The 14,082-nt window shown below is 43.9% G+C and overlaps 1 protein-coding gene across 4 annotated transcripts in view; it reads right to left on the reverse strand.

The window, feature by feature from the left end:
• TBC1D9B (TBC1 domain family member 9B) overlaps positions 1 to 14,082 on the reverse strand; it is a 45,030-nt gene that overhangs the window by 6,330 nt on the left and 24,618 nt on the right. Inside the window, exons 13-22 of one of the 4 annotated variants that reach the window (XM_020998607.2) lie at positions 13,148 to 13,277; positions 12,917 to 13,015; positions 11,930 to 11,998; positions 11,051 to 11,291; positions 10,539 to 10,604; positions 7,678 to 7,749; positions 7,222 to 7,272; positions 5,568 to 5,624; positions 5,103 to 5,209; positions 853 to 3,057 (exon numbers count right to left, since the gene is read on the reverse strand). In XM_020998607.2, coding sequence (XP_020854266.1) covers positions 2,362 to 3,057; positions 5,103 to 5,209; positions 5,568 to 5,624; positions 7,222 to 7,272; positions 7,678 to 7,749; positions 10,539 to 10,604; positions 11,051 to 11,291; positions 11,930 to 11,998; positions 12,917 to 13,015; positions 13,148 to 13,277 — 1,588 coding nt within the window. In that variant the 3' untranslated portion in view covers positions 853 to 2,361. The other 3 variants (XM_078150279.1, XM_020998608.2, XM_020998609.2) reach the window with 3 other exon arrangements.

Raw genomic sequence — 14,082 nt, forward strand, 5'->3', positions numbered from 1 at the left:
ACCACAAAGTAGAGGGTGCCGAGTGATGATGGCAAAGGGAAGGTTTGTACCTTGGACTAAGGTGTCGAAAAGCAAGGAGCGTGCACTTTTCTTAATTCTATGTGATGGATGGCTATGAGTATTGTTAATTAATTATTAACTGTTGTCTTCTCTAGAAAGCCATATTTCCGTCCATGCCAGAAAATGGGAGGAAGAGATCTTGATGGAGAGTTTCTTAACAGAACAGGGGCTCCAGAGAGTCCAGGGAAGTGGAGGGCAGAAGGAAATGGTAGGATGTAAGACTGCTCTGGACATGGATGAGAAGGGAGAGATAGCAAGAGATTGCAGTTTTTGACTTGGCACTGACAGCTTTGAATCACAAGGATTAGACGATCAGGAGGTAAGACTTTGTTGGCCAGAAGGAACAGAAAGTCTGTAGAGGCTTGTGGCCACCTTGGCCTCTAGGTTCTGATTACACTGTTGGTATGATTTACCATCTTCTAGCTGGAACCCTCTCAGCTGATTGTAGAAGGTTTCTGTCAACTAGAAAGGGGCTGAGGGGAAGGAGGCTTCCTACTGATGGCAGCTGCTCTTGTCTATCTGGACGAGGGAAGAGTGGGCTATACAGCAGCTTATGTGTGTCCTATGGACACATAGAAAAAAAGGGTGCTAGGGGATGAAGAATGATGTAGAAGAGGATGAGGGATAAAGAGGAGGAAGCAGGATGCAGGAGACAGGACTCAAGATTGGGACCTGACAGAAGGAAGGATTATTTGGAGACAGGTTTCCAGATTTATGTACTGAGACAAGGCCCCAACTTATTGTTTTTGCTTCTTTCACTGATGACATGACAGATCAGGCTGGAAAGAGTAAGACTATGTAGAGTATTTTTATTTTAAAATCAATTACAATAAGTTACAACATTTAGTAAAAAGCAGGAGGGTTTCTGGCCATAGCTAAGGAGGCAGAAGTAAGAAGCCAAGGACGCCTAGGGATGGCATCTCTCTCAGGGGAAAGGCCATGGAGGGCCCTACACTGAAGACTTTTTTCCTGCCTTCCAAAACTTCCTCACATGGGTTACCTTCTGTAGTAGGCTAAACCAGAGCACAGCCTCTTCCCTCCCTCCCTCTCCATGCCTGCAGTTTCGTGGTCTGTCCCTTTCTTTCCAGGTGAGGGAGACCAAGTCTGAGCCAGTCACTAAAGAGGTTAGGAGCCTATGTAAGCTGGACCAACACGGCCCCTCCTCAGAACCCATTTCAGCTCTCTGCAGAACTTCCCTCTCCCCTGGAGGGGCTTACAGGGCAGGGATTCCTTTTGTAGTAGGCTTTGCTCCCAGCAGCCCCTGAGAAGCCACCTCTTTGGACATTGTTCTGGAAGCTGTCGGCTCTGGGCTTCCATACCACATACAGGGAGGAACTCTCCTTTCAGGGCATATTATTAGGTAGGCACTGAACAGTGATTCACTTTTAAGCGAACTTAAATGACTAAAATAAGATATACCCAGAACCATCTGATGCTCTTTTAAATGTTAATAGTGAAAAAAATGAAATGGATAATAATGAAAGCAGCAGTAATTATGTCCGCATGTCCCCCAAGTTTGGAGGCCTGCTTTACAAAATTCCTCTTCACCTTCCCTTCAGGCTTCAACCTTAGTGAGCTCTGCCCTCCCTACGGAGCAACCTGAAGGGATGGATGATTTTAGCACCTAACTCACATATGAAGGGTTAAAACCAAAACCTATCTCCTGGCAAAAGGCTAAGTGACAGCCCAACCAGAGCTGTACCTGTAGGTCACTGAAAGCAGGAACTGCAGACTGAACCACAGGGGTAAATGAGCTAGAGCAGGCTTGCTGCATCATAGCAGTGGTCCTGAGAGTCTGCCTTTGGAGACCATTGCCCTGTGCATTTACATAGTGTGGTGGCTTGGAGGCAGGCGGCCAAAGGAGGGGATGGTTTCCTGCTAAGCTACATCCTCTGTGCAAAATCACCCAGAAACCTGTGAAGGCAGGGCATGGAGGGGGCAGCTGCACCCCAAACAAACACTGCTTTAATAATAACTCCTGAAAATTATACAAGCAGAGGCAGACATGCATAATTTACTGTGTGGTTCTCTGAGCCTTGGGCACTAGGAGTTTCTGACAGCAGTAAGATTATAACAATTTTGCTCCTCCATGCCCCAAACAATTTTGGCCAGAGAAGTAAGGTGTCTATATTCATTAGCCACTTGGGAAAAGCCCTCCCTTTTCAATTATGCCTGTTACTGATGTGGTGGAGAATTCTGGGCTTGTTTGTTAAAATAAGAAAAAATTCTCCCATCTTGTGCCACAATAGTCCAATCTCACCCATTTACCTACTAAAACCTTACTGTTCATTCACATGAGGGTCAGCCTGAAATGGAGGAGAGTTCATAGTCACTGGATGAGCTAAACTGCCTTTCCATCTTCTTCTGATCCTTGATCTTCAGGCCAATATCGACCTTTTTTTCAAAGAAGTTCACCAGTGCAGTCTCTGTAAGTATGGAAGCCAAGATCTGCTCAAAGGATATGGACCAATCAGTATCAATGGTGCTGCCATACCTGGAGGCAGGACTGCCTGCTTCACACCCCACCAGCACAGTGTCATCAGCAATGTCTTCACACTGCAGGGAGCTGGTGCTCACCATGGAATAGGAAGACATGGACATGTCGTCTTTGGTTTCATCATCTGACAACAGCTGGGAGGGAGAGCCTTGCCCTTCTCCTCGCCCTTCCTCACTTACAAGTTGGTTCTCCCGCAGTGTCTTCCCAGACTGCATGTCTCCCCCACCTTTCTGTTCTGGGTCCACAGGGGAATGCTGCTCCCCAGCTGAGCTCTGCCTGTGTTCTGATGGGAGAGACTCCTCCTCACTCGTCAAATCCTGTTCATTGCTGGCTGAGTTGCCCTCTGGCTTTCTGTGGGGCCGGCTGCAGAATTTCTTGCCAACTTCTCCAATGCGGAGAAGGAGACTGGCCACAGTAGCGATGGCATGATACAGCTCCTGTTCTACAGGGTCCTCGCTGAACATATTATAAAAGGTCTTGCACAATTCGATAAATTGTTCCTTTTTTGCAGGGGAAGATAAAAGAAGAGACCATGGGTCACAGAATGAAACAGCAGCAAGCTCAATGCTGTCACTCTGGTAAACCTTAAAGCACCAGAAAGGTGTGAGCTATCATTAGTATTAGAAATACAGAGCCTGGCCAAGTTAAGTAAGGACAGAAGACTCAGTAAAGGTTGGGTTTAGATAGACAATATGTTTTTGTCTTTTGGACTGGACCTGTTATTTAATTGGTATACGGAACTCCCAGTGAATAAATTCCTTATACCAGTGCAGATTGTTGTCTGCTCTGCAAATTAAGAGAGTTATCTGGGACCACTGAGAGGTTAAGTGACTTGTTCAGGGCTACAGGAACCTAGGTCTTCCTGCTTCTGCAGTCAGCTTTCTATCTATTATGCCACGCTATCTCTCTGTGGAAAATGCTGTTCTTAATTACAGGATGACTGCAATAATGTAAACAATATCGAAAGACTTCAGACCTCTGATCAATGCAATGACCAATTGTGACTTCAGAGGACTTATGAGGATAAGGAAGCTCTCATCAGAGATGTGGGTGGATTACAGGAGTGGAATGAGGCTCACACTGTCACCGTCAGACACGGCCAAAGTGCTGACTTCTTTTGCTCTACTTCTTTGTTACATGGGAGGTCAAATCGGGGAACTATCTATGATGGGGGCATGGGGACTGGGAAATGTGGAGTTCCTGGGAAGTGACAGTGATCTAAAAATTAAAGAGCATCAAACAAACATTTTAAAAAAAGAGGACATTGCTCTTTAAAGATACGGACACCAAAGTATGTGTGCCCTGCTACAGGCAACCAAGGCAGCCACATTGTTGGAAAAAACCCACTTAGCCGGTCCTGGCTGCCAACATCCCTCACTCTTGGGAGCTCAGCAGAGCCATCAGAGAGAGGTTAGGAGAAAAGAGATGCCTGCTGGGGTATCATTAGCACGCTGTGTGAATACTGGCATTTCAGATTCTGGATCTCTGTTACTTAAGGAGGAAACCTTAAAACCTTTCTGTAGTGTGGAGGGCTAATGCTTGTGGCTGTTTTTGTGTCTTAGGATTGATATGAGCAATAAGATTCATAATGAGTCCACATTAGGAAACATGTGATTCTTGTTGGTCTGGCCCAAGAGGGTGAAAATGAGGCCCCCCTGGCAGGCATTTCAAGCTGTCTAGCCTGCTTCTATGCCAAGACAAATTGTCTGTAATGGCTGGGCTGGAACAGGGGAATAGAATGCCAGCTTAGGAGGGTCTTAAAAGGCAGGGGAACAAAAAAAAAACATTCCCATGCCCTCAGAGAAACCTTTCACTTTCATTCCTTCATTTCCAATACCTGCTAGCCAAGAGTAATCCATACCAGGGTGTAAGTGCCATGATAAAGTCACAGGAATGCGATAACCCCTTGGGAAGACCCCAGGCAACCAGGGCCACTATTTAATTGGCACCAGAAGAGACCTAAAAGCTGTAAACAGAAGAAAGGGACAGCTCCCTCTTAGCAAAGGCAGGAAAATTTTGTTCTGGGGTGGGGGGGAGAGGGGAGGAAGGAGAAGAGTGGGCACACAGGTTATTGTACCTGAGTGTTCTACATTTAAAACTATACCATAACAAATGTACAGGGGTAAGTGAAAAGCATACCTTGGAGTAATTAGTATTAGAAAGGAATAGGCCAGAGCTGTGTCTAGAACACTTATCTGGTGGCGGGGAGGGGAGAAGACCTCAGCTTTGAAAAGATATGGGAGGAAAACCACATGGCTAGATCTGGGCATGGTGAGTTGCCAAATGCTAGGACATTTAATCTCATTTGTCATTTTCCCTAGAACTTCAGGTACTTTTTACTATAGAATGCTAGGGTTAGATGAGGCTATTTAGTCCAATCAGGCCAGCTAGTTCAAGATCCTCATTTCACCAAGCAAGGAACTGAGCCCATGAAGACCATGGTAATCTCAGACCTCCCATAAGAGACAACTATCATTCTTCTGAATCAAAAAGCATGTCTTAAGCATGTACTCTGTTTCTTCTACTTCCCCTTTGACTTTCCTACCTGGCTCATTTTGGGAAGATCCTTAATAGTTTCTTTCTTGGACTCTTTCTCACTGGCCCACATTTGAAGGTAGTACCTGTAGTCTGGGGAGTTGGCCCCTTTCTCTTCTGCAAAGAAAGGAAAAAACAGACAAGCCAGAGGTTCCATAGGATACAGAAATTACTTCTATGGTGAATTGAAGGAAATCTAAAAATGATCATGGGCTGGAAGCTAAAGTTGCTAATACCAAGCAAAGTCCATTTAACAGGGAAAGGGCTATATATATATATGTCAGGACTCAAAAAGGTCTGTAGAACTTTCCATATCTTTCAATTGTGTCTTTTTTCACTGTTATTATCAGGAGGACAATAGGGTATCAGGAAAGGGGTGAATGAGTGTGTGTGTGGGCACACGCGCGGGCAGACATGAGAAATGTACATGTCACACTGGTATTACTAGGTCATAGCTGACAATACTGTACATTACCTCTTTTATCTTTGAAGTCTCCACTTCTGCCTTCTTTTTCTTCAGGAGATGCAACTTCTAAGCAACCAGAAAGAAAAAAAAAATCACAGAATATATTTCTGCCATAAGATGCAAAATGAAAATTCTGAAATTTATTTTAGAAAATCATTTATAGAAAATTTATTTTTAGGAAAACTTATTTTTGAAAATTATTTCAAAGCTTAGTTCAGTATCCTTATTGTAGAAATGGACCCATTTTGTTAACTCTATTTCCCTTTAGCAACTATCTCCCCAACTGCACTGCAATTTATAATTTCTGCTGTACCCATAGATCGCCTTCCCATCATCTATTTTCTTTTGTCCCTATGTCCAACCTTAGAAAGAACTCCCAAAAGCTCAGGGAAAATATCACTTCTGCAAAAGGTGAAACAAAAGAAAGACATTATTACAATGCTCTTAAGAATGAAAATCATGCTGTCCTTGCTCTTCATATATGAAGGATCAAAGAGGCCATGGCATGACATGCTTTCAGGGGGAAACTGGCTTCCTATGAAACTAGTGCTCTGTTGGAAAAGCTGAAACTCAAGGAAATTTCAATCACCCATTCAACCTGCATTAATATCCGGACTGATACAGCAACACAGTATTAAAGGCTTGTTGACTGGCTGATGGTATAGCAAGAATACTGTACTCAGAGTCCAAGCACATGAGCATCCATCTCAGCTCTTCTACTTATTAGCTATGTGATCAATGGCAAGTCATTTGACTTCTTTATAAAATGTGGGTGTAGACAAGATGATCTCTAAGGTCCCTTCCAGCTTCAACCTCCTTCTATTCTATGGCCTAGCACACATGTCTGGTATTAACGTTTCAGGTTTCTGAGGCAATTTATTTCTTCGAGTCTTTGCCAGGAGCAGACTGTGGCTAGAGAAAGCTAACTTTGAGAACTGGCACTAAACTGGATAAATGCAGGCCAACCAAATATTCTACCCCTACTGACATGGCTAAGATAGTGGTACAGGAAGGTGGAGCAAGTAAAGAGCTGCTCCTCCCCCTCTACTAGTTGAATATGATATGAAAAAGACTGCTCTGGTTTGTCTAGTTTGATATACTTGGAAGTATGGCCTTTCAACCTCAATATTCATATTTAAGCAAATCATTCAAATCAGGTGTGTTTCAATGTCATGCAAGCTGCCTTATAATTTTATCAGCCAATCTGTGTGGCTGCTGGTTGCCATAAATAACAACATTAAGTATCCCTAGCACAACGGAATATAATAGGTGCTAATAAATGCTTGCTGAATTGAATTTAAGTAAAGAGTGTTTTACCATTTCCAATTATTCCACCCCATTTCCCTAAGAGACAATATCATTATGTCCATTTTGCAGATGGGAAAACGAGGGTGTTAAAGGTTTCTTTCTATTGCCTTTGGAAATAAAGTGTGTATTAGAGTCCATAGCTCCTCACTTCTGAATCCTGCTTAACCCCACTAGGTCACATTCCTTCTCTTACCATGCATCAGAAAGGCTCAAGCACCAAGAACATTACATGCTAGATAGATGTGCCATGAAAAACTCTTACATGATAAACCTACAGAAATGACTGACAACGATAATGCTTCTTTAGGGATTTGGGTTCTTAGCACAAGAAGGCAGCACTGTGCCTGGGACTGACCTGGAGTCTCACAGTGCAGGAAGAGATCCAGGTCTGAGACAAAAGGAGATACTGAAGCGTCCAGGAGGAAGGAAAAGGGATGGAAGGAAGAAGAAAAATTCAGGGAACATACAGAGACACTGAAGAATCCAAAGTTAAGAAAATAGGAATAGAAATGCCAATGAGTGTCTTATGCAAACCGCTGAAGCAGGAAAGGCAGGTTTTGCCTCAAGAGCATCTTTCTGGAGCCCTACAACATGTGGGCATGTGCCCTGGCAAGCAGCTCCTCCTGGTGGGGAGACTCTTGTTTTCACAGGAAAGTTCCTTATTTCCCAGGGAGGGGGGCAATGCAGGTAGCAGCAGTGCCCAGGCCCTGACAGGCTGCTGGGGAGCCCCTGAATTACTGATGAAAACATCTCACATGCCTCTCAGAGCCCAACTAAGGCCTCTGGGTCTGCCTTTTCCTGCTTTCCTTACCTTCCGTAGAGAGGTCTTCTGGGAAGAAGTGTGCTGCCTCCAGAGCTGACTCTGCTTCCTCTGTGGTCAGGGCTGGGCAGCAAGAGTAAGATGTGGGGTGGGGAGGAGAGAGGAAGAATGAAAGTGGTCATCTCAGCACTCCCATTCCTACGTTACTATGGTCATTTTCAGCACCATCAATTAAGAAACTGAACTGAGAAAACACATCCTGGCATACTCTTCTAGCAGCTTACAAGGAGAGAAGAGAGGAAAGGCTGAGCTCCTTCCTCCTCTTTCTCATGACAAGGAGAAGGCCACTGTGGCTAGTCTTGAAACACCTCAAAACAACAGAACCAATGAACAAAGAGGTGGCTTTCTCCCACCAGGGAAGTCCTTTACTTATCTGTGCCTCTGATCCCATCCCCTCCTTTCTCCGTTGGAAGCTTGTGCTATGCATCTTCTGATTTCCTGCTATAATCTTCAATTTTCCCTTATCCACTGCTTCCTTTCCTTGCTGACTGTATCCTTCCTCTTGGAGCCAAATGCCTAGAAGAAAAGCTGTCTATATTTGTTGTCTCCAATTCCTCATTTTCCACTTCTCAAGTGTTTCCCATATGCTGCTAACCCTGATGTTTGACTGCACTTACTCTCTCTGAGGTTGCCAATGATCGCTTAACTGCCAAACCCAGTGGCCTTTTTTTTTTTTGGTGAGGCAATGGAGTTAAGTGACTTGCCCAGAGTCACACAGCTAGGAAGTATTATGTGTGTGAGGCTATATTTGAACTCAGGCCCCCCTGACTCCAGGGCTGGTGCTTTATCCACTGTGCCACCTTTTAGCTGTCTCTACCCCTCCCCCGCAGTGGCCTTTTTACTGCCCTCATCCTTCTGGACTTTTTTGTACCTTATGACCCTGATGACCACCCTATCTCCTGAAGCCGAATTACGACTCTACCCCCTTTGCTTTCATGACACTGCTCTCCCTTGATCCTCCTGTCTGACCACACCTTCTGTCTCTTTTGCAGGATCATTCCACACCTGAAGAGTGGGTGCTTCCTGAAGTTCTGCCCTGGGTACTCCGGTCTTCCTTGTTTATACTCTCTGGGTAACCTCATCAGCTTTCAGGGGTTCAATTATTATTGCTATGCAGGTAACTCCCAAGTGTACATATCTAATCCTAGTACCTCTCCCGAGCTCCAGTCTTCAATTACTGTCTGTTCGATACCTCTACCTGGATGTCCTACTGACATCTCAAATGCAACATGTCCAGAATAGAACTCATAATCTTTCCTCTTAAATCCACCTCTCCTAGCTTCTCTATTTCTTTGGTAGATAACACCATTCTTCACTTGCCCAGGATCCCAACCCTCTCCTCCCCCACAGAGCCAATCAGCTGCCATGTCTTACTGACTCTCCCTACACAAAATCTCTTGTACCAGTCTGTCTTCTCTTCTTTACTTCCACAGCACCTTTGCGCAGGCCCTGATTACATCAAGCCTGCACTACTGCCATGGGCTCCTAATGAACCTTCTTGCCTCTAGTCTCTCCCCTCTGTCAAGGGCAGGGCTGACCACGCCACCACGCTCCCCAAGAACCTCCAGCAGCTCCTTAGTGGCTCTAGAATAAAACCCAAACTGCCTGGCTTCACATTTACAGTCCTTTACCTTCTAGGCTCTAGGATAACTTTGTAGACTTATTATTCCTCATGTACTCAATCTTCTAGACTCACAATAAATGTCTGCTGAACAATATCATTAAATTGAAGTTATCCACAATTCCATAAGGTAGGCAATGCACATATTACCACCCCAATTTTATAGTTCAAGAATCTGAGGCACAATGAGGGGAAGTGACTGGGAGTGGCATCCAGGTCGTCATCTTTTTTTCTTTTTTTGCTTTTTTTTCAGTGAGGCAATCAGGGTTAAGTGACTTGCCTGGGGGTCACACAATGTGTCAAGTGTCTGAGGCCAAATTTGAACTCAGGTCCTCCTGACTCCTAGGCCAGAGCTCTATCCATTGCACCACCTAGCTGTCCCCATCCAAGTCTTCTTACCACAAATCTAGGCTCTTTTCAGCACACTATGTTGCCTTACAATATATTATATCACAACAAGGTTGTTAAATTCACAGTGGACAGGAAGGGATTTAAGACTAATGTCATCAACACTGTAAGTGGTGACAAACAGCTGTGCAGTCCCCTCCCTTTTAAATTTATGTTTAAATAAACTGTGGAGATTGTATACATTTACTTACTCAAGAAAAACCTGAAGCTGGTCTAAGCCAGCTGAAAGAGTTTGTGGAGGCTGTAACCTTTTCTGGGCTGAGGAGTAAGCCCCCTGGCAGTACAGACTCACTCTCCAGCACGGGGACAGTCTCATCCAGATGGACTCTACAGTGTATAAGACATTCAAAGAGTAGCCCTAGCCCTAAGACAGCAAACAGCATAAAATTTCACAGAACCCCACCTAGGCTACAAGACAGCCAAAGTACTTCAGCACAAAACTCACTTCTCCCTCAAAGCTGGTCTGTCTTCATTGTCATTTCACATTTCACTACCTTAAAGACAGGGGGATGCCCTGGGCCCTTCAGGCCATGGAGACTTTCTTCCCAGGCTGGGATCTTTGTGAGGTTGCTGAATAGAGCTGAATGAATTCTTGTCTAGGAAGAAAGTTGCTTTGGGCCTCCTCTTCTTGCACCAATGTGAAACAGAGATCTGAAGGCCCTTTTCTTTTCTAAGGAATGCTCTAGACACCTTGCATTTGAGGCTCTGGAAACATTAAGTAGGGCTTCAGGCAGTGAGCTACAAGGCACTTAGAAAACACTTAGCATGGGCTGTCATAGCAGGAGCCTCCACTTGGGTAGAAGTAAGCACAGAGTTCTCCTACCTGGAGGAAGATGTAGCTTGTAAAGAACTTTAAGCTTCTCTGTTAGGTCTCCATGATACATCCCACCTATTTAGAAAAGGAAGGTAACGTTACCCAGATTGATATCATTAGGCAGAATTCAGAAAGTGTGTCTAGTGGCATGATTTTATCTCTTTATCCTGTGAATTATTCAGGAACTGACATGAGACAATATTACCTTGCTCTCTACCAGCTCCTGTGAGATTTAACTGGCTTCTATATCTAAAGCTTTGGGCTTTTTGAGAGATTAGTAACTATTTAAGTACAAGGTGGCTGCCTTATTAGCATTATTACCACATTCTCTCACCAGGCCTGCATGAAGAACCTAGTTTCTATTGCTAGTAATTATTACTAACTCACCATTCCCTTTTCTAGGCTTCATTTTCAACCGTATAATAAGAAATCTGGACAAAATAAGGGTTCTTTCCAGCTCTGTGATTTATTATGTAGTATTAACAGATTTGGGAGAGCAAATAAGTCCTGAAGACACTTACTCATCCCAGTCACAAACTCCTTGAAGTTGATGAGAGAGTCCTTGTTTTCATCCAGAAGTCTGAACATCCGTCCAGCCAGCACTGGAGTGTGAGAGCCACAGGCCCAGGGGGTCAAGCTGACAAAGAGTTCCCTGAACTGGTTCCCATCGATTCTGTACTGCTCCAGATAGGGCAAGGTCTGGTCCCTGCGAATGGCTGCCATGCGGTTATTTCCCCAGTAACAGCTCATCAGGTATTTGGCCTACAAATGCAAGGAGTGGTTTATTGAACTGAAATCTTCGTATTGCTTCTACAGCATAGATTCTTAACCTTTTTTGTATCACAGACCCCTCCAGTCTGGTGAAACCTATGAACCCACTCTTGAAACATTTTTAAATACATAAAATAAAATACATAGGATTACAAAGAAAACCAATTATGCTGAAATACAGTCATATATATTAAAAAAACCCCCAAGTTCATGGACCCCAGAACCCCTGGGGATCTAGGGACAAAAATAAATATCTAAGTTAACTGTCATCCTTGTTTACCCCTATATTGTTTTAGTATAGTCATTTTTGTCTGGCTGTAGGCAGATAGTTAAAAGAAAGCAGTGGGAATAGGGAAGTAGGAGAACAGAGCGCAGAGGAATTACTAAGGTTCACCATGTTTAGGCTCATGTATAACATGAAATGAACCGAAATAGAAAGATGTGTAGTAAATGGACAGCTGGCCCAGGGCACTTGATGACTAGCAGGAATCCTTAAAGAGAATCTCTCCTTTGGCAGGAGGCCTCTCTGCTGCTCTACTTTGGAAAAGTAGATTTGTTGAGTAAAACTAGGAAAATTCACTTTCAGAGTCAACAAGGATGAAATATGAACGCTCATTCTAGAATCCTACCTTAAACACCATGTAAAGCTCTTCTAACTCTTCCATGGAAAAGCCAATGTCACTAGATATAGCTCGGACCTTGAGGTAAAGAAGAAAATGAATTCATTGAACCTAAAGTAGGCAGAATCATTTGGTTCTACGATGGTTAAAATGAAAACCTTTTGGAAAACACAAAACATTTTCATTCCCAGATGTGGGTATAATGTAAGAGGGATGTGTTTATATATGTGTAGAAAAGACAAATGTGGATTAATACCTAAGTCGGAAATCTGAGTATATGACCATACCAAACCAAACATCTTCAATGGATTTACACATCAAAGTATGGTAAATGAAATGAAATTAGCTAGAAGTTTCTCATATTCCTCTTCAAAAGGGGGAGGTTGGGTGCCCAAAGCTAACAAAGCAGTATGTTGCCCACACTTTTAAACTGGAATTTCCTAATTCTTCCCATGTTACCTCCGAGAATAAAAAAAATGCTGAGGTAATGATATAAACTGGAGAGATGTGAATAACTGACTGCTCCTCACCACAGCATGTATACAGAATAGGTAGGAGTCTCCTTTACTGCCCTCAAGCACAAAGAAAGATAACAGCAGTATCAAAGAGTACAAGTGCTTGTCACAAATAGGAAATCCCAGGCCCACGACAGTTTCTTCACAAGGCAGAGAGACCTATACCTGCCCACCCCAACAGAATGGTAGAAACCAAACTCAAGTTTACTGCTTCATGAAGAGGCATAGTCACTTCTGGCCTTAGCCCAGCAACCAAGGTCATTTGGAAACTCCAATAATTGACCCAGCTTATTAGCCATCAGGCTGAGGATTAACCAGAGCTAAATCATCTGTGGTACTTTCAGTGCTCAGCAGCAACCTCTCCCTGGGGGGAGAGCACTCCAGGAAAATTCTAGAAAGGCAGAATTCCTAAGAGCAACATCAACAAGGGTGTGCAGATGCCCTGAGAAAGCTGCTGGGTGAAATGTGAGGTTTCACATACCACACTCCTTTTCGCTGTGTCCTCTAAGGACTGGATGACTTTTAGTCTTTGCTTAAACCGCATTTGTTCAATGTCCTCTCCTCTTAAACTGCTAAATTTCTGGAAAAAGAAACAAGTCAATTAAATACCTCCAGATAAAAGCATGTCAGCACCCATATGCCAACAACCAAGTCAGTTAATCAGGGCGTGCGTACAATTGTAAACAAAGTCAAACCTAGTGTGATTCCTGACCTCATAGGATGTCTTCAAGAGTTCAAAAATGTCGATTTCAGGAGGAGGCTCATCCCCACTGGTGAGTAACGCATGTAGGTGTGGGATAGGGGGAGAAACACTTTGCTTATTCACCACATTATCCAGGTATCTGTGATTAAGAAGAGGGAAAACATTTATCAGTTTAGAAAACAGTGAGTGAGAATAAGAAACAGGCAAAATCAAATGGAAAAAGCTCCTCTGGGGGCCTGTCTTTGGCTACTCACTTATTTTTCATACATGCTCATGAAATGCACACGTTCAAGTAGACTACTGGGAGCCCTTCACTGGGCTGGAGACATCTTCCTTCTGAGTCAGAGAGTTCCAATGCTTCATGACACGCTTAGAAATTTAAGATGCAACCAATCGTCTATAACTCTAGTTTAGCTCCCTTTGCCCTAAGAGGAAATCCCTCAGTTTGATTCCCTTGTTCAACCTTTGGGTTCAAGGAACCCTGGCTGCTTTGGACCACCTATCTCCACGCAACTTGGAAGCAAATAGCAATTCAGAAGTGAATCGCCACTTTAAGGCCATAGCAAAAGTCAAGACTTGGTTGCTGGGAGATAGTGACACACACTGCTGAATGCAGCTGGAAGAAGTCATGCAACAGGGGGCAGCTAGGTGGCGCAGTGGATAGAGCACCGGCCCTGAAGTCAGGAGTATCTGAGTTCAAATGTGATCTCAGACCAAACACTTGACACCTGCTAGCTGTGTGACCCTGGGCAAGTCACTTAACCCCAACTGCCCTTAAAAAAAAAACCCAACAAAAAACAAGAAGTCACGCAACTGTGCTGAGTCTACTACAAACTCATGTTATTTAATCTTAACTATGCCCTCCCTGCAGCAAAGCTTCTACTCCTCCCAAACTGAGTATTTACTCTACTCTCAAAAGCAGCTATCCCAAACCCTCTCTTCCC

The sequence above is a fragment of the Phascolarctos cinereus genome, unplaced genomic scaffold (genome assembly GCF_003287225.1).
Source record: "Phascolarctos cinereus isolate Bilbo 61053 unplaced genomic scaffold, phaCin_HiC Scaffold_2;HRSCAF=192, whole genome shotgun sequence".
Taxonomy (NCBI): domain Eukaryota; kingdom Metazoa; phylum Chordata; class Mammalia; order Diprotodontia; family Phascolarctidae; genus Phascolarctos; species Phascolarctos cinereus.